Raw genomic sequence first — 27666 nt, 5'->3', positions numbered from 1 at the left:
TGGAGAGATAGGTGGTTCCAAGGAAAAGCTTTCCCTCGGAAGGAAATAAAATCTGTTACTACAAAGTGACTGTGAGGTTTGAGTGGTGTGAAACTCTACCTTTCTCATGCTCTCCCAGGCCTTTCTTTATAGCAGTGTTGGAGCCTTGCTTTCATGCTGCATTCTTGTTCATTTCTGTCACTGTCATCTGCAGTCTATCTCATGTAAAAAGCTCCACAGTCTTTCCAGGCTCTCTTCTTTCCTATTCCCCTCCATCCTCCACACTACTACCAGAATTACATCAACTCTCCTCCACATGAAGTGTGACCAGTTAGATGCTTGTCCTAATTCCTCAGGCCTGTGTGTGGGGCCATGCCCCTCACAGTCAGATCTCAGCTTCCGTCTCTGGCCTTCTCAGATGCTCTTTGCTCATGGAGCCTCTGCTTCAACTATTCTGAGATCTCATGCTGTTTTCTCTTCTTAGAATGCTCATCTCCTTTTCTCTTTCACATGATAGCTATCTACTCATCTTTTAGGAGCTAACTCCGTCTCCTCTGAGATGCCTTCCTGGATTCCCCAGGTTCGCATCTCATTCTCTATTGTTACCACATTTTGTTTTCATGCTTCTTGCAGAGTATGCATACTGTACCAGAATCTGAATTGCCATGACTTGCTGGCTTGAGGTTCAAGAGCAGGGACACAGTGGTCATATCCATGGTGCCCATTTCTGTACAGACACATTCTTGGTACTCAGTAAAAATGGTTGAATGGAATTGAGGGTCCATTAAACACCTTCGCTTCATTTCATTTGCCTTCTATTAAAGTTGGTTCACTGACCGCATTCATTTTTTGTCATTGTCTCTGACTGCACACAGTAGGAGCATAACAAATGTTGAATGAATGACTTAGTTCTAATAGCACTGTTGAGCTTGTAATTAAGAGACACACATATTTTTAGATTGCAAAATTCTCTACTGATTTATTTCCTTGATATTAAAATTACATTTGACAGTGACAAAGAATTTCACATTTTGTGCATTTCTTTGGTCACCTTTTCACATTAGAATGAATTACTCTTCACTTATGACTTTTGTGTGAACCTCCCGGCTCTTCACCCGCAGCTTGTTGACCTGGGACTCGGCAATGTCAGCCCGTTCCTCAGCCTCCTCCAGCTCGTGCTGGAGTTTGCGAAATTTGGCAAGACTGACATTGGATTGTTCCTCCTGAGAAAAGAAATGCATTTGAGAGAACAAGAAAATGTGACATTTCCTGATTCTTATTGCCTTTCTTACTAGGAGCAGCTACAGGATTTGCTTCATAAGTAAGAAGCAGAAGGTTCTGTTCTTTGGTAATATACCTGTTTGGGACAGGGCATCCCACACATTCGCCTCTGTGTTGTTTGGGCTTACAACTCCCTATTCTTTATCTCTTATTTAACTCTCTTCTTGGCAAACTTAAGATGCTACAGTGACAACAGGGAGATCAAAGTAGCAGGAATTTGAATCAACCTTGTTTCTGTAAAACAAATTCTTAAAAGTAGGTGGAGAAGGCAATGGCAACTCACTCCAGTACTCTTGCCTGGAAAATCCCATGGACAGAGGAGCCTGGTAGGCTGCAGTCCATGGGGTTGCGAAGAGTCGGACACGACTGAGTGACTTCACTTTCACTTTTCACTTTCATGCATTGGAGAAGGAAATGGCAACCCACTCCAGTGTTCTTGCCTGGAGAATCCCAGGGACAGCAGAGCCTGGTGGGCTGCCGTCTATGGGTCGCACAGAGTTGGACACGACTGAGGCGACTTAGCAGCAGGGTACCGTGGTAGTATTGGATGCAGAGAACCTTCAGGAAGGATTTTAGAATTAATAGTATGAGAAAGTGTGCATTAAGTGCTCAGTCGCTAAGTTGTGTCCGACTCTTTGTGACCCCATGGACTGTAGCCCACCGGGCTCCTCTGTCCATGGGATTTCCCAGGCAAGAATACTGGAGTAAGTTGCCATTTCCTTTTCCAGGGGATCTTTCTGACCCAGGGATTGAACCAGAGTCTCCTGCATTGGCAGGCGGTTTCTTTACTACTGAGCCGCCTGGTAAGCCCATGAGAAAGAGAACTGCAACCAAATGAAAAAGAAATATTCTGAGGTGGATTCATCATAAACTTAAATAAGGCTTAGATTCAGAGCCCTCATTTGCACACCTCTGTGAGTACTCGTTGTTGCTGAGTGTTTTAGATAGGGAGGGAAGTGAGTTATAACCAAGAAACATTTCTATACTATCATGTCTGGAAAACTGCTTAAGGAGACCTCAGAAGAAATGAACCTGAATCTCCAAGGCTCTGGTAATTAGTGTTATGGTTTTTTTCCTTCTAAATATTCATTTTTCAAACCCACTTTCATATTCCCAATTCTGTGTTCTTTGCCTTAAAAAAAAGCCTCTTAAATTCTTTGACCTTTTGTCTCCACAAAACCTGGCCCTGCTCCTGAACCTTTTTCTCTCGCTGTAGAGGTACTCACAGCCTCTTCAGCTTGTCTCTTGTAGGCCTTAACTTTGCTTTGTAACTTGTCCACCAAGTCCTGCAGCCTGAGAACATTCTTGCGGTCCTCCTCAGTCTGCAATGAAAGAGGTAGCAAGTAGATAGTGTCATAATTTGAAAACAATTTATTTTTATTTTCTTGAAAGCAGTAGGCCTGAATTACATGGAAAAGCTTGTCACCTGATAAGTGAGTTCCTTCACTCTTCTCTCATGTTTCCGAAGACCTTTGACAGCCTCAGCATTGCGCTTCTGTTCATTTTCAACCTCATTTTCGAGCTCCCTCACCTGTAAGAGTACAAAGATGGTTAGCCACTTGGCTGTAACTAGCAGCATGGGAGTTGAATGGGTTGGGAGCCCCACCCTGGCTTCTAGTTTCTGGATCTGCTTCTTCCCGCCCTTCAGGGCCAGCTGCTCAGCCTCATCCAGACGGTGCTGCAGGTCCTTCACCGTCTGCTCCAAGTTCTTCTTCATCCGCTCCAGGTGGGCACTGGTGTCCTGCTCCTTCTTCAGCTCCTCAGCCATCATGGCCGCCTAATTAGCAGTAAAATAAAACTAGTTGAGAAAGGTGAGACAGCCCATCAAGATTCTAGCTTGATGACCCAGTGTGGCCCTCTGCTCACATCAGTGATGGCCTTCTTGGCTTTCTCTTCTGTGTTGCGCGCTTCCTGGACAATGTCCTCCATCTCTCCCTGGATTTGAGTGATGTCTGTCTCTAGCTTCTTCTTGGTGTTGATCAGGCTAGTGTTCTGTTTCAAATTAGTAAAAAAGAAGACAAGATCATTTAATTGTATTATACCTATTTACATTGTTATTTTTACTAGGCATAAAATTATTGATCATAAATATTCAGAATAAAAACCAAATCAAAGGTCGACTCTAAGTTTCACTTCTCTTCTTTCTACATACCTATGTATATTAATAAAAATTCTTTTAGATTCTTCCAGATGAAATTAATTTTGGATACCAAGCATATTCAACTACTATCAGTGGCTGCTGTAAGTATAAAGCACGACCACTGCCCCAGGGAAAACTGTGACGTGCTGCAGGTGACATCACATAGCTCGTGATGAATAATGGATGATTAATTTTTAGTTGTTTATTCACATTTGTTGGCTCTATATGGATAAATAGCATCATTATTGGTACAAAAATGAACCAAGGATCTCTTACATTTTTAGAAAGTTGACAGTATTTGAAATAGGCAGTCAATTCAAGGATACTAATGATGAGTAACAAAAATGCTGCATTTTAACTTGATTTTAAAATTATTTTGTAGTATGTGGTTTTAACTTTTCCTGACGGCTATTTCCATATATCACAACTTTAGAAAAGTATACAATAATATATGCTTATTGTAAAAAAAAATAGTTGACATATAAATTAGCAAAAAAGAGACAAAGAATAATTACTATATTCTTACTACCCAGAGATAACTGTTGATAAAACCTTTGCTTACACTTCTGGATGTTTTCTGGGTATTTTTAAAAGAAAGGATAATGCTTTCTATATGATTAAATTGCTTTTTAAACTTATTATATTGTGAATGTCTTTCCATGACATTTATTACATGAATATTAAGTGCTGCTTATTAGCCATTGTGAGGATATAACCACCACTGATTTCACAAATCCAGTATAAACAACAAATGCTGACTGGAGGTACTGTGGCCTTCTTGCATCTGATTTATCTCTTTGCAGCTTAGAGTTACAAGATAAGATGGGTTACCGATGTTGTAAATATGATTATTAATAGAGGGTCTTTTGTGCTTTTTTTAAACAGAAGTTTCTAGAACAGTAAATTATTTCAAATTAACATGATTAAGCCAGCCTATAAGTGTATTTGTGAATCTGCTGGACCCCAGTGCATATTTACTGCTGTACATTTTCTGAACTCCTGGGAGGGACCCTAGCCAAGGTTCCTCCTTACTGTTGAACAAGCTTATCCTCTGCAATGGTCTTCAGCTTCAGGGAGTGCATTTGCTCAACCACAGTCCCAAACCTCACCTGTGTGTGCAGGAGCTGCACACGCTCACTGGCGTCCAAAAGCTCTTGCTCTGCCACTCGCCTGCTCCTCTCTGTCTGTTCCAGCGATGCCCTCAGCTCTTCAATCTCAGCCTGCATCAGGTTGGCTCTGCGCTCAACCATGGCCAGCTGCTCCTTAAGGTCGTCCTGTCCTCTGATGGCATCATCCAAGTGGAGCTGAGTGTCCTGCGCAGATGGAGCAAAGGACTCTTACACATGCTCCAGTTAAAGCAAATGCAACTTTAGGGTCACGTACACACATTGATCTTGACAACTGAGTGCGTGATTGGACAGGAAAAATCCTCAAGTCTCTTTAAAGACAAATTCTTTGTAGCTTGGGTGGCAGTTCTACCCAAGAACGTGATGTTATATTATTTTAGATCCTGAGTCATTAAAGAAAATGCCATGAATAAAGCTATACAATTTTGCATTAGGAAAGTATCCTTAGAGATGAGCTAATAAAATGGCCTTATTTTATGAAAGTTAAATAAATAGAGATATACATATTATGTTTCTATTTATACATTAAACACATGCAGTCCACATAAGTGAAGTGATTTGTGCAGTGGTATGTAGCTAAAATCATTCATCACTACCTCTGTCTTGTCACCCCTCATCACTTTGTCTTCTTTTCAGATGACAAAGTAAATTCTGCCCTGGGCTTTTAAGAATTAAGCTGTTTTTCAACTGTGTGCAGCAAAACTTCAATGAATTACTGTACTATTCGATGACTTATGGCATATAGTCCTCCTGAAATATTAAAATTTGAGTCACACAATTGCTCCCAGACTGTATAACACCATGTTTGTTTATCCCAATGTACCTTCAGTACTCCTTGTGTGTTTCTAAGATTCTTTATTGCCTCAGTAGCTTGGCGGTTGGCATGGTTCAGCTGGATTTCCATTTCATTGAGGTCTCCCTCCATCTTCTTCTTGATCCTCAGGGCATCATTCCTGCTCCTGATCTCAGCATCTAGGGTGCTCTGCATTGACTCCACAACTCTGAGATGGTTCCTCTTTAGCTGATCAATTTCTTCATCTTTTTCAGCAATTTTCCGGTCGATCTCTGATTTCACCTGATTTAACTCAAGTTGGATGCGAAGGATTTTGCCTTCTTCATGCTCAAGAGATGCCTTTAGAAAAAGAAACATTTAAATTATCTAAGGAGTGTTTTGGGGTGTACCTTATGATGATTTCTTCAAGAAGGCATTAGAAAAACTCACAAACTCCAATACAGCTTAGTTAACCTTTTAGTTCTATATTCCTAAAGTACAATTCAATATTTCTTACTGAATAACATGAGTTATCCCCTGAAAGTTTGCAGCATGATAGATCTCAGTGGCTATTAATTTTTCAATTTATGTATAATGGATAGGTGAGCAAACAAAACATGTACCTCTGCTTCCTCTAGAGCAGCCTGTAGTTCACCCTTCTCTTGTTCTATTTGTTTCTTTACTTTCTCCAGTTCATGGATATGCTTTCCTCCCTCTGCAATTTTCTCGGTCAGGTCAGAAATCTCCTCTGTAGTTTAATAATAAAACACAAAGTTCAGTTGAGAAAGATGAAAAATTGAAAAGATACCTGTCTACCATTTTTGAAAGTGAAAGGTTACAAAGACTCACGCTGTAAGTTCTTGTTTTCTCTCTTTAGGGTTTCAAGTTGGTCCAGGGACTCCTCATAGGCATTCTTGACTTTGAACAGCTCAGTGCTGAGAGAGCGGGACTCCTTCTGGGAGGCCTCAAGCTCAGCCTGAGTTTCCTCATACTTCTGTTTCCATTCTGATAGGACCTGAAAAACAATAAATTGTCAGCTGATGGAGAAAGGGAGACTAAGTATTAATAAAACATGGGTGGAGTTTATATAGGCTGAGCCACCTTGTCAAAGTTCCTCTGCTTCTTATCAAGAGCTGCGCAGGCAGCATTGGACCTCTCCACGTCAAGCATGAGGTCCTCAACCTCATTCTGGAGCCTCTGCTTGGTCTTCTCAAGGGAGGCGCATTTGGCGTTCACTGCTTCTACGTGTTCCTCAGCATCCTGCAGACGCTGGGCCAGCTTCTTCCTGAGAAGTTGGTCAGTGTGAATGACCAAGAGCAGAGTCAGAGTTACCGCCATGAACGTTATCAAGCTGCTGACTAGCATATTTTCACCAAGACTTTTTGCTCCTTTGCCCATGAGTTGTTACAGTTTTCTAAAATACCTTCTCAGCACCTGTTTTATCTCTTCTGCAGTTCTGTTTTCCCTAGTGAATTCTTTTTTATCTTGGAGATAGTCAACAATGTATGAGGTCATTTTGGTGTGTTTGCTGGTGGTAATGGTGGAGGGGGTATGGAGATTCTGAGAAAGCACTTGAGTGGAGCAAGCAATGTGAGGATGTGAGGGTGAGGAAGAAGGGACAGCCATGAAGAGGAAGCCTGGCATTAAAGACTTTTAACTTTGAATAGGATCCTCAACCATTTTCTAGTCTTGTCTTCTTTACAAATGAGGAAACTGTGGCCCAGAGCGACACTGTCAATGTCATACAATTAATCAATAGTCTAATAGGTTTGGTCCCTTGAGAGAATAAATATTATTCCCTTATTACATTTCTCCAAAGTCTTATTGCTCTCTTTCAGCCCACACTCATAACCAGGATGCTTCCTCTGCAAAAGCTCATCAAACTCTCTCATTCTGTTTAATTCTGACAACTGCTGAGATAAATCAAACTTGAGAAAACTTCCTTCACTAGAATGTATTGGTTATTTTCCTTCCATGTGTACCTCCCATGAGTTTTATTCCACAGCGTGTGTAATTAGTAAGTTCATTGGTACTGGTTGTTAGTTAAATGATGGGAAAGTATGATCGTCTTATTCTGAACTAATAGTACTCCAGGTAAGGATAAATGGATTGCTGTTAATTATAATATTCATAATAATGTACTAGGTAGTCTCAGTGCCTCTGTTTTTCCTTATATTAAAGAAAATGAATTCTTCTTAATTCATAAATGATATGCTGATAGTTATTAATTCATTTTGGTGGAAAGAAATTTAAGCTGCTTTTGTAACAGACCAGAATAGGGTGAGGGCTCTGGTCTTGGCCTGTTCTCTAGTGGACATACTCTGGGCTGACAGAAGGAGAATATGGTGGAGTCCACCACTCATAAATAGGCTGAAATCCTTCCCCTATCTCCATGGAATAGTCTCTTTCTTTTATTTTTGCTTCACTATTTTAAAATGTCTATTTCTTTCCACCCGCTTTGCTAAGAGCTCATACTTGGCCTCCTCCAGCTCCTCCGTGCGCTGGATGGCGTCCGTCTCGTATTTGGTCCTCCACTGGGCCACCTCACTGTTGGCCTTGGACATTGCCCTCTGCAGCTCGGCCTTGGCTTCCTGCTCCTCCTCGTACTGTTCCCGCAGCAGGTCACAGTCGTGGCGGGCTGACTGCAGGGCGTGGGCCAGTGCACTCTTGGCCTGGACCAACAGAAAGTGTGCTCTATAAGTTTATGTTCTGATCACTGATATTCTCAGTGTAGAGTTGGATAGGGTGACATGCTGCAGAGTTCAAGTGACTGAAGGTATCAGCTGGAGAATTCTCACCTTAGTCTCCTCTTCTAGCTGTCTCTTTAATTCCTCAATCTGTTGTGTAAATGCTTGTTTGCCTCGGGATAGCTGAGACACCAGAGCATCTTTCTCTTCTAGCTGTCGTGAAAATTCACCTGTGAGAGACAGAATGTGGTGATTTAGTTCTGTTGTCTAGGTGAAGAATAGCTTAATGAATGAAATAACACCAGAACTCTGTTATTTCATATGACAGGGAGAGTAACTCAAGAACTTGGATGCTATTGAGAAGTTTATTTCTTGCTCTTTTCTTCAAAAAGTGTGGGAGTTTTCTTTGGTATTTTAAGGTTGAGGGGGGTGTTTTGAGTAATGCTGAGGCAAAAAAAAAAAAAAAACTCTTCAGCCCATTGAGATTAAATTTTTTTCTGATTATAACTTGTAATCAACCTGTCTCACAGTAAAAAGATGGAGGAATAACATATCAATGATAAAGGGGTGTACATGGCCAAAGAAATGATTCCTTTTTGATAGGTGTACCCTGCACTCCAGGCCCTCCTCGTTCACTGACCTGACTCGGTGTGTAGATGTGCCTTCTGGGCTGATAGTTCATTGATTAGGCGCTGGTGCTCCTCTTCCTTACTTTTCACTTCACTCAGTTGGTCCTCTAGTGTACGGCACATTTTCTCGAGGTTTCCCTGTGGTGGGAAGTAGAAAACAGGGAAAGATAACATGCTTCTCTTTCTAAGTCTGGGGAGCTGTAACTCTTTGCTCAAAGGGGCTGAGTTTTTTTTACCTTCCTATCTACTGCAAAGCTCTGCACAGTGCCTTGGATGCAAAGTCAGAGGCACCTCATTTTGGCTAAATGAATAAATGAACTATTGTAAAAGTTAGATTATTATCTTTTGGAAAACTAGAATGTCATTTAAATTCTGCATCATGGAGAATATGGTTTTGACATAAGTTTTTTTTTTCTGTATTTTCATCCTTTCGTGGTAATAATGACAAATTTTAAAGTGATTTTTCTACGAATGAGATAGGAAGATTAAAATAATTCACTTCAATATAGTAATATCTATTAATAAAAATTTTAAAGTTTGAAATAACATCTAAGGCTTGTACAGTTAGATTAGATCATATAGAAACTCAATCATTTTGAGTCATGGAAAATAAGATGAAATGGGACAGGTTAGTACATACCTTGGCTTTGGAGACAGTCTCCATGTTGCTGGCCAGGTCGTCGATCTCCATCTTCATCTCGCTCTTCTCCTTCTCCAGCTTCTGCTTGACCCTCTGCAGGTTGTCAATCTGCTCCCCCAGCTCAGCCACACTGTCCGCGTGCTTCTTGCGAAGAGCAGCAGCCGTGGCCTCGTGCTGCAGGGTGGCCTCCTCCAGGTCCCTGCGCATCTTCTGGAACTCGGCCTCCCGCTTCTTGTTCATCTCAATCTGGGTGGAAGTGGCCCCGCCGGCTTCTTCCAGCCGCTCGCTGATCTCCTCCAGTTCCCGGGAGAGGTCTGAGCGCTGCTTCTCTGCTTTGGCGCGGGAGGCCCGCTCGGCCTCGATCTCCTCCTCCAGCTCCTCGATGCGGGCCTGGAGGTGGGGAGAAGCTCATTGTGAGCTCCTTTTTAAAGCTAATTGGTAATTTTGTCATGATGGATGAGACTGACAGAAACCACGGACTTACCTGTAACTCCTTGATCTTCTTCTGCAGCTGCATCGCGAGGGCCTGTTCATCTTCAATCTTGCTTTGCAGATTGCTCATTTCAAACTCCTTCCTGTTAGGAGAGCAGCATGTTAGCTCACGCCCTGTCTTCTTGCCAGTCTTCTTTTCTTTGTGTAACTGAACATTTTTGTATGGCTGGTGATGAGGAAGTGCTAAGTGGGTGTTTTACAAGTCAGAAATGTACCATTTTCATTAAATCAAAAGTCAAAGATGTTATTTTTTTTTTCTTCTGTGTGCCGTGAAGTAATATTTTCAAAATCTAGATAGTGAGAAGCTTACAAATGTATTCTCTCATACTCACTTTTTAAGTTTCTCATCCAGTTGCTGCTTATCATTTTCTATATCCATTGTGGATTCTTGGGCCAATTTTAGGTCACCCTCCAGTTTCCTCTTGGCTCTCTCTAAGTCCATGCGCAGTTTCTTCTCTTGTTCCAGGGATCCTTCAAGCTAAGTTTATAATGCATTTTATTTGTTTCAGTTCTTAAGCACTGAACGTAGCTTTCAAAGGCACAGGAGAATTTTAAAAGATACAGCAAATAGCATGAAAGCTTTAATTATTTCCAAAAAAGCAATTAAAGGCTTATGAGCATCACTGATGGTTGCCTGTCACAATTGTTTATCTCACCTTAAGAGGAAACACTGTGTTTTTCACACTTACATCATCCACTTGCTGTTCTAGCTTGGTTTTAGCTTTGGTCAGGGTGTTGACTTTGTCTTCTTCTGCCTGCAAGTCATCCAGGGTCTGCTGGTGGGCCTCCTGAAGGGCCTTCTTCTCCTTGGTCAGCTTGGCGATGGTTTCATCAAGGCCTGCCATCTCTTCTGTGAGGTTTTTCACCTTTAGAGTTAAACAAATTACAGGAATATTAATGACATTCTGTTGTCTTGATGAGAAACACAGTAATATTTTAGAATAATGTCAACCTGAGATGAAAAATGGAAATTGGAAGTTAACCCAGGCCTATGTAGCTGAAAAATATGGGCGATAAAGGTCTAGGTAAATGGATAAAAATGATGAAGACTAAAGAGATGACATAATTATAACAATATTATCTTTTCATATTCAATAATTTCAGGATTAAATATGCAGTTAAAATATATCAGTAACAAGCTCGCACTTGTAAACACTTTAAAATGGGTCATGATTTGTACCTTGTTCTCTGTGGCATGTTTCTCCTTCTCAACCTTGGCCAGTGTCAGCTCAAGGTCATCTATGTCTTTCTTCAGTTCCGAACATTCATCCTCCAGTTTCCTCTTCTTGGCTGTCAGCTCAGCATTGATCTCTTCCTCATCCTCTGCTCTCTCAGTTAGTTCTTTGATTTTTGCCTCAAGTTGGATTTTGGTTTTAATCAACTGGTCACACCTTTCCTCTGCATCAGCCAAGCCATCTGCTTCCTAGAGAGAGAAAGGAAACATATTCATTTGTTTAAACTGTATCTGCAAATACGCAACAATGGGTTAAAAGGAGCAAACTTCAATGACTCAGTCAGAATGGTCAACACATATGCCAACTAACTTGTCAACTTAATCAAATGCACAAAATGTTAGTAATTGCAACCTACTGATTAAATAAATATAATAGTGAATTTCCTCCAAATATCCGTGTGTGGAAGGTCAAATCAGTAAAATTGGCCTTTTGGCAAAATCTGCTCCTTGGCTACTTTGGAAAAGTTACTTATTCATTCTAGGGATCAGTTTTCTCACATTTGAGGGGGGATTAATTTAGCCTTTTTTCTGTCCTGGTAAAAGCAACATAACTTTCATTTTATGCACAAAAACATTTATTAAGAGGAGAACATTATAATGCAAGGGAAGGTTCTCGAAAGAAAGGAAAATTTTTATGGATTTTTTTTGTGTGTGACTTTGCTTACTGGTGGCCAAACTATGCATGAATGTGCATTGAACGTAGAGGGCATAATTTGTGACTTGGCATCTACTCTTTTTTAGGTCTGAGTTTTGAATTTTTGAAGGGTAAACAATTGCAACAAATGCTTCAGTGGAAACCATTTATTTATAAATCTTCAGTTTAAAAAAGCCTCATATCCAGTCAGTGATTGGTTGCTATGTAGCTGAATTGTGCAATGTCTCATACTCACAGATTGAACTTGGAGTTGTAAGTCGTTTTTCTCTTGCATCAGAGTCACCATTTTCTCTTCAAGTTCTTTCCTTTTCGCCTCTGACTTAGCCAGCTCTTCTTTGGTCTTCTCAAATTCTTCCTTCATGTTGGCCATCTCCTTCTCTGTCTCTGCACTCTTGAGGAGGGGCTTGATCTTGAAATACAGCTTCATCCAGGGCCAGTGCTTGACGTTCATGAAAGCACGGACATTGTACTGGATGCAGAAGATAGATTCTCTGTTGGAAGAAAAGTGGCAAGTGAAGAAGAATGTGGCAAGTTAACATCTCTCAACAAAAATAATGACTGGATTAAGCTATGAAAATGTGGAGAAGTGAGACTTGTACTTGTTTCCTCACCTTCTCTCCATCATCTTCCTGAACTCCACTCTCATCAAGAACCCTCTGCAAATGGCCTGAGTGCGTGTGATGAGCTGAGCCAGCTTTTCATCTCGCATTTCCTCTAGAATTCCCAGCAGGCCAGCCTTAAAGAAAACCTTGCCAAAGAACAAGTTAAATATGTTACTTCTGCTCATAAGAAAGCCCAGAGGGGGTGAATTATGATAGAAATTAGGGTTGCTGGTACCTTGGTGTGACCAAATTTGTACTGGGTGTGGTCAATGTCAATAGACCCTAAAAGTTTCTCAGAAGCCTTCTTGCTGTCGATGAACTGACCCTCTGGGATAGCACTTGCATTTAGAACCTTATATCTGTCAGAATAAAAAGAATATAAAAATGTGGGTTTTCACTGAAAAAAAAAATGAAAGTCTTGGTAGCTACCATTGAAAAAATTAATTTGAGTTTTGGAGAAAAAAATTCCATTAAAACCATCAGTGCCTTTTGTAAAACTTGAGAAGATAGGATGAAAAACTTAATGACTATATAAACCAAGGCTTCTTTCTTTTACAATCACCTTTAAAATGGCTGGAGCTCATTTTTCAAGGAAAAGTCTTACAAATGAGCTTTGTGGCAACTTTTATATAGACTAACACACTGAAAGGGAAAAATAAAGAGACACAAACCTCTGTTTGAAGTCTGCATACAGGATTCTGCTGGGGAAGCCCTTCCTGCAGATGCGGATGCCCTCCAGCACCCCGTTACACCTCAGCTGGTGCAGGACCAGCTCGTGCTCCATGGCCCCTAAAAAAAGACATGTTCTCCATATAATAGTCTCCTGAGAAGTCACACTGGAGCTTGTCTGGGTATCAGAAGTGCCTTACCAGGAGTTTTAGTTTCATTGGGGATGATGCAGCGTACAAAGTGGGGGTGAGTGCTCCTCAGGTTGGTCATCAGCTTATTCAGATTCTCCTGTGGAACCATGTTAAAAGTTTCAAAATAATTTCTAGTTGCACCAACAAGAGAGTTCCTATCGATGATCCTTAGTGAATTTGCCCCCATTTCACCTTTTAATGAGCTGTCTCAATGAAAAACAAGTCATAATGACCATGAGAAATCATATGTATGGATTATAGAGAGGAAATAATGGGTTACAAAAAATCAGCCAAGTTCAGTTTATTTTCCAAGCACTGCCAATCAGAGAAAATTTGTATTGAGACTTCAGTCATATGAAGTAGATGTAACTGACTACATCTGCTTCAAGGAGGGTTTGATTTCATGTAAAATTTGCTTACTAGCAGGACTTATAGATATTGGGCTTAAGGGGTAAATGATTAATTTATCCTAAAAGTTTACGTGAAGAAGAGACACACCATGGGTCTTTTTGCTAAATTTTTCCTTAAGGAATTTTCCAGTTTTTTTTTTTTTAGTATGTCACTACCTCAGTTTCACCATATATTTCTTTGAAATAATTTTTTAAGTTATGTTAATATTATTTTTTACAAAAGTAATCCTTTGGAATTCAAGAATATACTGTACCCTGAAAAGAGCTGACACGGTCTGGAAAGAAGAACCCTTCTTCTTGCTACCTTTCTTTCCACCACCACCCTCTGAAAAATGAAATGGAAAAATTAAAATTATTTGCAATTATCCATAGACATCATGGCTGCCAAAATTCCCTTGAGAATTTAAATTTGCACTCATTCACTTGTGTCATTCCTATTCTTTCCATGTCTCTCCCCATTCAACTTTAGAATTAGAAAATATGTGTTGGTTCATGTAATAGGCATTTAGAACAACAGCAACAAAAACAAACAAAAAAACTTGTAGGTGAAAAGAATATATGTGGGCAAGGGATGGGACACAGCTACTCCAAACCAGCCAAGTCTGTCCCCTGAAGGAAGTGCCCAGGAGACAGAGTAGTAATGCCTCTTTAGTGCACACAGTTCCAGGAGGGAAGGCAAAGTTGCATGCTTGGTCCCAGGTGGTGAACCTCTGGTAACCTGCAAGGAAGTCCTATTTCCTATTTGCCCGTACCTTTGTCCTGTTACTTGCACATTTGGGATTTAGGAGAATCAAACTTCAATTTTTTAAGCATTGGTGGGCTGGCAAAAGATGTCCTCATTTCTAGCTTAGCTGAATCCTTGAAAACCCCAATATTGTTAAAATGGTATAAATGAGCTCTATGATCCTGAGTAATTCCCTTAACCTCTTGGAGTCTCTGTTTCCTCATTGGTGAAATGAGGCTATAGACAAAGGATGCATAGTGTCAACTGTAGCTTTGAAAGTCTGTGATCTTAGAATGATACCATGCTTATTAAATATACCTCTTTCTATTAGCTCCACATTGGCCAGTATTTTCAATGGTAGATTTTGTTGTATCTGTCTCTGATAAGCAATGTATTTCTGTTTTGAGACTCTTAAGGATATATAATTGATCTTAAAAATAACCTTCAGCACTTGGACCTCCAGCGAAGAGGAAAGCCAGAGTCTTCATTGCGGACTTCTGGTACAGCCCGACCACTGTCTCATTCAGGGGGTCCTTGTTCTTGTCCAGCCAGCCGGCAATGTTGTAGTCCACGGTGCCCGCATAGTGCACCAGGGAGAAGTGGGCCTCAGCCTTGCCTTTGGCAGGTTTGGGCTTCTGGAAGTTGTTGGACTTTCCAAGATGCTGTTCATAAAGCTTGTTCTTGAAGGAGGTGTCTGTGGCCTTGGGGAACATGCACTCCTCTTCCAGGATGGAGAAGATGCCCATAGGCTGAGAGAATGAAAAGCAACATGCCACTTGAATTGTCTGCCTGCAGAAATAATGGGTAGCATTCTGATCCTACTTGAGTAAATACATTGTATCATTCTTTACAGTTAGTGAAAACTCATTTCTTTGGTCAGAAGTTGTTAAATGGCAAGGATTACTTGGGTGTCTATCAACACCCAGGCGTGTGCTGGGCTCTGGGATATGATGGAGAGTAAGATGAACAAGGAAGGACCTCCGGTGGAGTTTGTGTCTTTGCCCCAAAGCCTTGGAGCAATGTTTCTCCGAGTGTGACTTGCAAATGGGTTGTGTCAGAAACACCTGGTAAAAATGCAGATCCCGAGGCTCTACGCCACCGTTCCCCCAAAATGTTTCTGGGAGCGAGCCTAGGGGAATGTGCAGGTTTACTCAGTACCTGTGGGGTCTTTGGCACAACTGAGAGCCCCTGCTTTCAAGTACTAGGAACTCCACCTTCAAATGCCAGCAGGAATGGCTCCAAAACTGACAGAGAAATAAGTGAATCATGCTCTCCTCAGAGCTCTTTAATAAGGAAAGATGGTTTAAGAATCAGACTTGTCATCAGACTATGAGGAAGGGTAGAGTTCTGGACTCTAGAAAAGACTCAGTCTCCTTTCATCAGATCATCTACCTCAGAGTTGGCCAAAGGACCTTCCCTGATCTTAGTTACCAATAGAAACCTTTTACCAGAGTGTGCAGTGAGATTTGTGATTTTCCTCTAAATACGGGTCAGCAGTGTGACCTGTGGTCTGAGAAAGGGAGGCGAACCTTCTCGATGAGCTCGATGCAGGCGGCCAGGTCCATCCCGAAGTCGATGAACGTCCACTCGATGCCTTCCTTCTTGTACTCCTCCTGCTCCAGCACGAACATGTGGTGGTTGAAAAACTGTTGTAGTTTCTCATTGGTGAAGTTGATGCACAGCTGCTCCAGGCTGTTGAACTAAATAAGTAGAAAATACAAGTGAACATTCTTCTTGTGATAACAGCTTCTCTTTGAAAGGACTCTTCTGACATAGTTAGCCTAACTGCTCCCTGCATGAAAACACAACCTGACTCAGAGCCATGTCCCCATACACAGAAGCCAAAGAGGTTCTAAGACACGGGTGAACCTTGCAAACACTAGGCTGAGCGAAGGAAGCCGGGTTCAAAGCTCTACGTAGTGTATGATGTCATTTACATGAAATGTCCAGAATAGGCACATCCATACAGGCAGAAAGCAGATTTCCAGGGGATGGGGTAAGAGGGAGATGGGAACTAACTGCTTAGGGGGGAGCAGTTGCCCACTGGGTGGATGAAAATGTCCTAGAATCTATTGCACACATCTGTAAATGTATCAGAATCCACTGAATTCAGTACTTTAACGGAATGAGATGAACTGCATGAGATGTGAATTATATCTCAGTAAAAAACTGTTATTGAAAACTCTCAAAAAGGTTGCCGGCTTACACTGTCCTTAGCTCTCATTTGAAAACATGTGAATTACTCTTCATATTGTTGCTTGGAACAAGATTATTCCTCCCTTCCCATATTGGGTTGAGGATTTCTGGAAATGCTTTTGTTCCTAAACCCAGAAAATCTCATCCAGTGTCCATGAGTGCACTCATAGAGAAAGGTGTGGAAATGAGACCTCTGGATCAGACACTGAGACACTGTTGTTGGGGAGAATACTTGGGTAAACTGTATGGGAGGTATTCCGTCTCAGGCAGATGAATTTGAGTTTCTTTACCGTGCCATTTCCATCCCGTCTACTGGCCATGGAGGGCAGGTAGGAATTTCAGAATTGTGCTTTGAATTTGTCCTTGTCTTCCACACAGCCATCTCTGCTAACTATGAAAGTGCTAACTATGTGCTGGGGGATGGCGCTTAGGTCTTTAAATCCAGAAATCTTGTAATGGCAAATGATTCACAGAAGTAGATCCATTATCTGGGGTGCTATGAGCTTTCTATACAGGTCTTAATTGAATTTACCCTGTTTGGGGTCAATACCATTTCCATTATCCAAGTTCACAGGTAGGAAATGACAGAGGTGGAGTTTGAACCCAAAGTTGATGCCCTTTCATGGACTTTTTGATTGTCTTTCATGTGTCAGTTTAAGGTGTTATGGTGTTAACTGGTTGTTTTTTTTTTTATATAGACTCTTTCTAGTAATGACTGCTGAAGCAAGATTGGTAAGCTTTTCTCCTGCAAAGTTTCTGCTAACTCACATCAAAGATCTCAAAGCCAGCAATGTCCAAGACCCCGATGAAGTACTGCCTGGGCTGCTTAGTGTCCAGCTGCTGGTTGATGCGGGTTACCATCCACAGGAACATCTTCTCATAGACGGCTTTGGCCAGAGCGCCCACTGCATTGTATACCTTCATGGACAGAGTAATGATTATTGCTCTTATTAAAGACATGAATTGAAGGCCTGAAAAAATGTGTGATGCACGAAGGTTGTGCACTTACCTGCTGCACAGTCTGGCCTTTGGTGACAAACTCATTGCCAACCTTGACTCTAGGGTAGCAGAGGGCTTTGAGCAGATCAGCAGAATTCAGACTCTGGAGGTAGGCAGCCTTGTCAGCAACTGCAGAGACACAATTCAGACATCCATCATGACCTACTGTGGCCCCACAACACCTAGGGGCAGAGTAAGGAGGGAATCACTGCTATGTGGGGTTTGATTTGTGCGTCCATCAGATGCTCAGGTGTACACGAGACATGAGCTTGAGTCAGTTTACTTGCCTATTTTCTCTCATTCAGCCCACTTGGGGGTTCATTTGGTACCTTCAGTGCCATCTGGTTCTGCTTGCTCCTCACGCTGCTTTTGCTTGAATTTCATGTTCCCATAATGCATTACTGCCCCCGTGAGCTTGTAGATGGATACTCTTTCATCAGAAGTGAAGCCCAGGATTTCAATGGCACTCTGCCATGAGAGATGAGAGGACAGAATTAGGACATAAGACACTAACTTACTTAGGAGACTTTGTTCTGTGTCCTGAACCACACCTACAGCAGGGTTGTCACTGTCATTCCCATATATACCAATTCGTTTTAAAAACTGCATGTGAAACTTACATCTGTGGCCATCAACTCTTCTTGGTCATCAATGCTAGGGACTGTGATCTCCCCTTGACTCACGAAGGCGTAGTCATATGGGTTGGTGGTGATTAGGAGCATTTCTGGGTACGTAGAATTCAGGGTGTATGTTTAATGTTAGAAGGGACTAATAAAGATGTTAGCTTTTAACTTAACATATTTAAGCTTTTTCATACCAATTAGCTCTGGCTTCTTGTTAGACATGATCTGATAAAAAATATGGTAGCTTCTTTCTGCCTTCAGCTGGAAAGTGACTCTAGACTTCTCCAGAAGATCTGCAATGGCAAGTGGACATGGGATTAGAGGGAAAACTGATAAAGTTCTGGGAGTGACTGGTTCTTGGGGTCATGAACTAAAAATGTCATTGGCCCCTTGTGATTTCAGCTGAATGGTCCCATGAGGTACCATGTAATTTTGTCTTTACCACTGTGGTTACTCTCACCACCTCTTGAAGGAAACTAAAGTTGTCTGTCTGAAGACATATTCATTTCTCATGCATAGGACCCTTGATAATTGATTCTTGATAACCTGTTCCTCCTCAGCATCTCTGCTCACTTAATAATAGTTACTAAGAGCAACATTTATCAAGCTCGCACTAAGGAAGAAAATTCATACACTAAACCCAACTAATGTACCCCTAGTCTTACTTTTTTCTTAGAAAAATTTGAAATGTCTTGTGAGGCTGAAATTCTTCTGACAAGCCCAACAATTCCTCGCAGTTTCTATAGCAGAGTTAGCTCCTGACTGAAGTGGGTGAAGTACACCTTTGGCTCTGGTTAGACTGGCATTTCCCAAGGGCATGTTTGGTGTTGCACAGGCTCTTAGGCCCAGCAGGAGCTGTAAGATGTTCCTCCAGTCTATCACTGTCATTCTGGATTCTGTTTAGAAGGTCCTGTTACTCACATGTTTCAATATCAGCAGAAGCCAGTTTCCCCGTGGTACCAAAGTGGATCCTAATGAATTTACCCTTGCAAGTGAAAAAGATGATGTTACATACAAAACAGCACATGAGTAAGAAGAGATTGAAATAATGACTCAGAGATGCCTTTGAGGGCATTTAAGACCCGAGAAAACCCTTCTGTGACCCAGAGACTCACAAAGCGAGAGGAATTGTCATTCCTCACGGTCTTGGCGTTGCCAAAAGCCTCCAGCAGGGGGTTGGCACTGATGATCTGATCCTCCAGAGTCCCCTGCCAAGGCAAGAGCAGTGCTCACATCTGGGGCTTGGGAGTTTCTCACCTGACAGCCCACATGCTGACCTGGCAACCAGACCCACCTGCATTTTGCCTGAAGTTGGTTCCTCCTTCTTCTTCTCCCCAGTGACTGCAATTGTTGCAAAGTACTGGATGACACGTTTCGTGTTCACAGTCTTTCCTGCCCCGGATTCTCCGCTGTCAGATAAAAACCAAATCAGTATCATACTCTCTTGATGACTGTGGCTTTGTAGTAGAGCCTGAATCAGGCAGGTTGATTCCTCCAGTTCCATTCTTCTTTCTCAACATTGCTTTGGCTATTCGAGGTTTTTGTATTTCCATACTTTGTTCTAGCTCTGTGAAAAATGACCGTTGGTAGCTTGATAGGGATTGCATTGAATCTATAGATTGCTTTGGGTAGTATACTCATTTTCACTATACTGATTCTTCCGATCCATGAACATGGTATATTTCTCCATCTATTAGTGTCCTCTTTGATTTCCTTCACCAGTGTTTTATAGTTTTCTATATATAGGTCTTTAGTTTCTTTAGGTAGATATATTCCTAAGTATTTTATTCTTTTCGTTGCAATGGTGAATGGAATTGTTTCCTTAATATCTCTTTCTATTTTCTCATTACTAGTGTATAGGAATGCAAGGGATTTCTGTGTGTTGATTTTATATCCTGCAACTTTACTATATTCATTGATTAGCTCTAGTAATTTTCTGGTGGAGTCTTTAGGGTTTTCTATGTAGAGGATCAAGACACTATGGTATTGGCACAAAGACAGAAATATAGATCAATGGAACAAAATAGAAAGCCCAGAGATAAATCCACACACCTATGGACACCTTATCTTTGACAAAGGAGGCAAGAATATACAATGGAGAAAAGACAATCTCTTTAACAAGTGGTGCTGGGAAAATGGAGAAGGTGATGGGACCCCATTCCAGTACTCTTGCCTGGCAAATCCCATGGACGGAGGAGCCTGGTGGGCTACAGTCCATGGAGTCGTGAAGAGTCAGACATGACTGAGCGATTTCCCTTTCACTTTTCACTTTCATGCATTGGAGAAGGAAATGGCAACCCACTCCAGTGTTCTTGCCTGGAGAATCCCCGGGGCGGGGAAGCCTGGTGGGCTGCCGTCTATGGGGTCACACACGACTGAAGTGACTTAGCAGCAGCAGCTGGGAAAATGGGTCTTGGCAAAACTAATACAAATTTGTAAAGTTTAAAAATAAAATAAAATTAAAAAAAAAAGAATGAAAATAGAACACTTTCTAACACTACACACAAAAATAAACTCAAAATGCATTAAAGATATAAATGTAAGACCAGAAACTATAAAACTTCTAGAGGATAACATAGGCAAAACATTCTCCAACATAAATCACAGCAGGATCCTCTATGACCCACCTCCCAGAATATTGGAAATAAAAGCAAAAATAAACAAATGGGACCTAATTAAAATAAAAGCTTCTGTACAACAAAGGAAACTATAAGCAAGGTGAAAAGACAGCCTTCAGAATGGGAGAAAATAGCAAATGAAGCAACTGACAAAGAATTAATCTCAAAAATATACAAGCAATTCCTGCAGTTCAATTCCAGAAAAATAAATGACCCAATCAAAAAATGGGCCAAAGAACTAAACAGACATTTCTCCAAAGAAGACATACAGATGGCTAACAAACACATGAAAAGATGCTCAACATCACTCATTATCAGAGAAATGCAAATCAAAACCACTATGAGGTACCATTTCACACCAGTCAGAATGGCTGCAATCCAAAAGTCTACAAGCAATAAATGCTGGAGAGGGTGTGGAGAAAAGGGAACCCTCTTACACTGCTGGTGGGAATGCAAACTAGTACAGCCACTATGGAGAACAGTGTGGAGATTCCTTAAAAAACTGGAAATAGAACTGCCTTATGACCCAGCAATCCCACTGCTGGGCATACACACCAAGGAAACCAGAATTGAAAGAGATACGGGTACCCCAATGTTCATCACAGCACTGTTTATAATAGCCAGGACATGGAAGCAACCTAGATGTCCATCAGCAGATGAATGGATAAAAAAGCTGTGGTACATATACACAATGGAATATTACTCAGCCATTAAAAAGAATACATTTGAATCAGTTCTAATGAGGTGGATGAAACTGGAGCCTATTATACAAGGTGTAAAAGGTGAAAGAGAAGTTGCCCAGTCGTGTCTCTTTGTGACTCCATGGACTGTAGCCTACCAGGCTCCTCTGTCCATGGGATTTTCCAGACAATAGTCCTGGAGTGGATTGCCATTTCCTTCTCCAAGGGATCTTCCCAACCCAGGGATCAAACTTGGGTCTCCTGCATTGTAGACAGACGCTTTACCGTCTGAGCCACCAGGGAAGTATACAAAGTGAAGTAAACCAGAAAGAAAAACACCAATACAGTATACTAACACATATATATGGAATTTAGAAAAATGGTAATGATAACCCTGTATGCGAGACAGCAAAAGAGACACAGATGTATAGAACAGTCTTTTGGACTCTGTGGGAGAGGGCGAGGGTGGGATGATTTGGGAGAATGGCATTGAAACATATATAATATCATATGTGAAATGAATCGCCAGATCAGGTTCGATGCATGATATGGGATGCTCAGGGCTGATGCACTGGGATGACCCAGAGGGATGGTATGGGGAAGGAGGTGGGAGGGGGGTTCGGGATGGGGAACATGTGTACACCCGTGGCAGATTCATGTTGATTGGCAAAACCAATACAATATTGTATGGTAAAAAAAATAAAAAATAAAAAAAATTATGAAAAACAAATATGAATGACAAAGTTAACTATTATTGAGCCATTGGAATGAGAAAGGACTTAATAACTGTGAAACAAAAGGAAGAAGCTACAAAAAATAGTTTAATTTGAATACACAAAGATGTATTTGTACATTAAAATTTTTTAATGAAAATAAATATTTGCCCTGAAGTAAGAAATGGCAACTCATTCCAGTATTCTTGCCTGGGAAATCCCATGGACTGAGCAGGCATGCTATGTATAATATATAATTTTTACAGTTGTATAAAATAAATAAAGATTAAAAAAAAAAAAAAGCTAAGTCAGTAGAGTTCCTAAAACCAGCAGCTATTTCAGTCATGAAAACAAAGCATCATGTCTACTTACGTGATCAGGATTGACTGATTCTCTCGGTCTATAAAAGAGAAATTATAGGCAGTAAATACAATTTTTAAATATATTTGTAAATGGTAAATTAATAAAATGGTATGAAGCTAGTGTTTTTCAGCAATCCTGAGGGCTTGGTGGTCCCCAGGCCCAGCACCTTTTCCAGCTCCCCTCTCTCCTGCTCCCTGAGGCTCCCCTCATCACATCAGCTTACAGACCACCGCTCAAACAGAACACTGCAAGGAAGCAGCAGACTTTCTCTTTTTATACACCACACTAAATGTACGCCAAGTGGACTTGGGTTTTCAGGTGGATTTAGATGACAAGTTAGTAGCATGTTTATTGTAAGTACAAGAAGTAATGAAAAAAAAAAGGCATTAGAGATATTTTTAGTGTGGGAGAAGGAGTCAGTATAGTAAAGGTGGTAGCTTTGGAAGTAATCATAGCCTTAGTCGTATTTTCGGGGAAAACTAAAGGCTCATTTTGATGCTCTGCTCTCTCTGAAGAGGAAATCTCTCAGTCCTTTCCCCAGGGTGCTGTTGTGCCTTAGAATGGTCTAGCTGAGACAGCATTCCAGGAAGATTCATAGTATGACCGCTCTAATTCCAGATACACCTTATAATCTGGAGTATGTTTTGGTTGGTTCCGGGCAAAGGGCAATGGCATTTCAGGGACCACCTCAAAGAGTGTGTTGAGATGGGTAGAGTCTCTTTCTCCTATGGTTAGTCTCTCTCTCCTAGAGTCTCATCTCCTAAAAAGATGCACATGGAAAACATCCAACTCACCAGTCAGCATGAACTGATAGGCGTTGTCAGAGATGGAGAAGATGTGGGGCGGGGCCTCCTGGCGCTTTTTGCCTCGGTAGGCCGTGACCACCTCTGCATTGTACACGGGCAGCCACTTGTAGGGGTTGACGGTGACACAGAAGAGGCCTGAGTAAGTCTGCACCACAAAGGAAAAAAGGAATATAATTATTTAATGAGGACATCAATACTGTTTTTCAAAATATTAACCACCTGTGTGAACAGAGTCCATGAGAACAAACTCACGTAGATCATCCAGGCTGCATAACGCTCTTTGAGGTTGTACAGCACAGCAGGCTCGTGCAGGTGGGTCATCATGGCCATGTCCTCAATCTTGTCATATTTGGGAGGGTTCATGGGGAAGACTTGGTCTTCTTTCACAGTTACTGTCTGTCAGGTCAAACAAGAGGAGCCAGGTCGGTAAAGAAGTGTCGGCTCTCCTAACTGGCAGTGGGGCCCCATTGCATCCCCTCCAGATGCTCTACTCACCGCCCCAGCTTCGGTCTTGGCCGTCACCTTCCCCTCTTCCCTGCTCTGCACGGTCGCTTTCACGAAGGACTCCTTAGCGTCCGCCACGAAGACTGAGGTCTTGGCATCAAAAGGCTTATTCTGGGCCTCAATGCGCTCCTTTTCAGACTTTCGGAGGTAAGGAGCAGCCTCCCCAAAAATAGCCATTTCCTGGTCTGAACTCATGGCTGCAGGTTACTGGTGGCAGCAGAACAGCAGATACCTAGATGGAGAGACAGAGCTGGACGGTGAACCAGGGTGCAGATGGGTCTCTTCCCATTGCTTTTTGGTCAGTATGCTTCAGTGGCTGTGCTTATTCCTCACTCTGACTTGAGGACTTCTGTGTATTATGCCAGTGTGCTGGTAGAGCAGATCACTGATTTGAAAGTCTTATCTTGATAGTTTAGTATTTGTGATATTTAAGCCTGTATTCTATCCTCTGCATTATTATCCATCCTTGACAAATGTGGAGTAATTGACGTTTCAACCAGCAACCTCTCCAATGTGTTCAGAATTTTTTCTTCTCCTTTTTTTTTTGTTGTTGTTGTTTCCTTTTCCAAACCCCCTGCCCCCTCCCCTTTTTTTTGACATTGTGATTATAAAAGAAATGGAAAATAACTATTTCTAATGGCTTTACCATCTAAATGAACTTATTTTAAAAACTCAACTACTCAGGGAAATTTTCCTCCTGCCTCAAATTATTAAAACTAGATTTATTAATTGAATGTGAAAATTATTAAAATTGGATGTATGAAAAGGTAAATCTGTTATTTGAACAAAATTCCAGGTTGAAAACGTCTGATAAACACAAATATACTCTTGATTAATTCAAAGGTATTAGGTAAGTAAAAGGATAAGTACAGTGAAAGCTGAAAATGCAACAAATGATTTTGTCCTAAGTCATATAAAAGTCTTTTTCTATAATCTGTCTTTAAAATTTGTGGAAGTCAGTGGTTTATCTAAACATAAGATAACTTTAAAAGACTCTTGAATTAAAACATCTGAATTCTTAGTAAAATTTCATAGTGATTGTATATCTTTGGTCTATGATTTTTTAAAGCTAGATTTCAGCATACCAGTTGCTTTTATCTGATTCTTATTATTTTAGGTATATATCTATATCTTTATCTTCCCATTTCTCTTTCTTTTAAAAAAATATCAGTTCAGTTCAGTCGCTCAGTCGTGTCCAACTCTTTGCGACCCCATGAAATGCAGCACACCAGGCCTCCCTGTCCATCATCAACTCCTGGAGTTCACCCAAACTCATGTCCATCGAGTCGGTGGACTTGATGGACATGGATGCCATCCAGCCATCTCATCCTCTGTTGTCACCTTCTCCTCCTGCCTTCAATCCCTCCCAGCATCAGAGTCTTTTCCAATGAGTCAACTCTTCACATGAGGTGGCCAAAGTACTGGAGTTTCAGCTTTAGCATCATTCCTTCCAAAGAATACCCAGGACTGATCTCCTTTAGAATGGCTGGTTAGATCTCCTTGCAGTCCAAGGGACTCTCAAGAGTCTTCTCCAATACCACAGTTCAAAAGCATCAGTTCTTTGGTGCTCAGATTTCTTCACAGTCCAACTTTCACATCCATACATGACCACTGGAAAAACCATAGCCTCGACTAGATGGACCTTTGTTGGCAAAGTAATGTCTCTGCTTTTGAATATGCTATCTATGTTGGTCATAACTTTCCTTCAGTCCTCTAAATCTCTCTTCTGAAATGGATAGCCAGTATAAAGTTTCAAGCCAAAGTGAACTTTTTTTCTCACTCAAAAATTAATTATGAGAAAATAAGTCCTTTAGCCCAGATGAGTGACCAGAGTTAAAGAAGGTGGAAAGCCATGTGTTGGTTGCCAACAGCAAAGACAGCAACAGCCTCAACATTTTGTAGGCTTTCCAGAAGAAGTCTTGATCCTTAATCATTAGGATTAAACTTCCCTCGACTAAGAAAGTTTGGGTGTTTGCCATGTACTGTATCTCTGAAATCTATCTAATTTGTACCTCTAATAGTCTCTTGACAATTCTGAAATTTAGACGTATTTTCAGATACTGGAACATTTAATGCTAGGGCTTTCTCTTGCAAGGAGAAAAGCTTTTTTTGTTTCTGTGTTTGTTTTCACACCAGGCAGTTTTGAATTAACAACAATCTACAGAGATTACTACGATGCAGTGTATCCACAGAACTCGGAAAGGATGCTTCTCATTTCGGTCTGAGATAAATCATTTCCCAACATGAGGGTCAGAAACCCCCAAGGATCCCCAAGGTCCTTGAATCCACCCGCACAGTGATAATGGTCTCAAGTTCAAACAAGCAACATTCCCAAACTATGTTTTCTCTTCTTTTAATGAATATATCTAATATAGCTGCTATATTTAATATAAACTCATTCAAAATAGTTATTAAATATATAGTATGTTTTTATCATTATGTATATTTTATATTTCTAGTGTAGTAGTAAAAGTACACGTTCCAATACATGGAGTGAGGGAGATCCGTTAAATGTTTCAGTTCCATGGAGAAGTCCTTGAAACCACTGACTTAGATCATAGTTTATAAGAGCTGGAGGCCCCTGAGTAGTCATGTAGGATTCAGCTTCCTTATTTTACTGATGAGGAAACCGAGGCCCAGAAAGGTGAAGAGTCATGCAGTGTTCCAAAGGTGTGACTGGTGGTGTTAGGATGTGAGCCCTGTTGTCTTAAGTCCAGGTTCAGTGCTAATTCCACTGCAACATGCTGTATTTTAAGATACACAAAGCCAACTGGCTTGACCCAGGCAACTAGAGTTGGTGCAAAGCCTGGATTGGCACCTGGGAATTTTGACTTCTATAGTTGCACGTTGTTGATTTTATCCCTCCTGATAATATCCTCAGAGGTTAAGTTGCAGTAATAGTTCATATTAAATATTAGATGTGATCCTTGCATTCTTTCTGAAGTTCTCACATGTCAAAGAGAAGAGTTACTAGATTTTGTGTGGGTAAGTGGCCTGAAAAACCAGAATTTTATGAGAAACCAGTTTTAAAGAAGAACTACTTCTTGTATCCTATTCCCAATACTAAACTAGGAAATTAACTGGTAGCTCCTTAAGACATAGCAATATAGAAATCTCTTTATTCTTTAGAGTGTAATAATAAATTACTCTTACCTCTTGTGTTACCAGATGCAGAAGGTAGCAGGCTCAAAGCAGAAACTACTGTTGAAAGACAAACAAGAGAATGCAGATTCTTTCATTTTTTTCCACTTAATCACAAAACATTAGTAACTATATTGTGTACGATGTCAACTTAGGAGTGTCGGAGAGAGAAATTAAAATTTGGGAAATATTAGCCATCTCCCTTAAGTGAATAATCATTTTTATCAGGAGTGTAAGACTAGCCAAGTGTTCTTCCACGTATACATACCTTAAAGGCTTTTGAGGAAGGACAGGATGGAGGCATCCCAGCTCCACTTTTATAGAGACCGTTTTGCAAACACAGCAGCCACCTCAGCTGTCCCATCTGGGAACCTACTTGGCAAAACCTTTTTTGGCAATCTCTTTGCACAATATTCACTGACTGTGGCTGTGAATGGATATAATTAGAAATATTTCTTGACACCTATAAAAAATTTGACAGAGGATGATCTAGGGTTCTTTATAGGCATTTGATAGGGATGGGGATTCAGTGCTTCTAAGGCTATTTCTCCAGCTTTGCTGTTGCATCACTCATCACAGCATTCAAAGCCAGGTTCCCACTATTCTCCTATAAAACTGGTCCAACAGAATGAGCTTGACATGAGGAGTTTAGAACTAATGGATTTGTTAGCCTTTAGAGCCATTAAGGAGCTGGGATGAATTTTATATCTGACAGTATGATTGGAAGCAGTGAGTGATGGATATTGAAGCAGAAAATTTCCAGCCCAGGTCCAGATCTTGGAAACACTAGT

General features: G+C 41.0%; 1 protein-coding gene across 1 annotated transcript; it reads right to left on the bottom strand.

The window, feature by feature from the left end:
- Positions 1–1049: 1049 nt before the first annotated feature.
- Positions 1050–23946, bottom strand: LOC129649277 (myosin-4). Its single transcript, XM_055576519.1, has 38 exons — positions 23726–23946; positions 23483–23626; positions 23219–23375; positions 22434–22461; positions 19345–19459; positions 19166–19258; positions 18972–19035; positions 18245–18343; positions 18048–18151; positions 17757–17895; positions 17438–17556; positions 17197–17346; positions 15762–15932; positions 14675–14981; positions 13763–13833; positions 13108–13195; positions 12910–13027; positions 12474–12597; positions 12248–12384; positions 11872–12127; positions 10928–11170; positions 10437–10613; positions 10080–10225; positions 9740–9830; positions 9256–9645; positions 8627–8753; positions 8098–8216; positions 7775–7971; positions 6401–6584; positions 6149–6314; positions 5923–6047; positions 5351–5659; positions 4510–4713; positions 3127–3252; positions 2867–3037; positions 2687–2791; positions 2487–2582; positions 1050–1202 (listed from the first exon to the last, which is right to left on the bottom strand). Exons 1-38 carry the CDS (start codon positions 23927–23929, stop codon positions 1050–1052), a joined length of 5817 nt encoding a protein of 1938 aa, XP_055432494.1. The 5' UTR covers positions 23930–23946.
- Between the last annotated feature and the right edge of the window lie 3720 nt (positions 23947–27666).

This window comes from Bubalus kerabau, chromosome 4 (assembly GCF_029407905.1).
Source record: "Bubalus kerabau isolate K-KA32 ecotype Philippines breed swamp buffalo chromosome 4, PCC_UOA_SB_1v2, whole genome shotgun sequence".
NCBI lineage: Eukaryota > Metazoa > Chordata > Mammalia > Artiodactyla > Bovidae > Bubalus > Bubalus kerabau.
The sequence above is the reverse complement of the archived record's forward strand: the minus strand, read 5'-3'. Positions and strand labels throughout refer to the sequence as shown.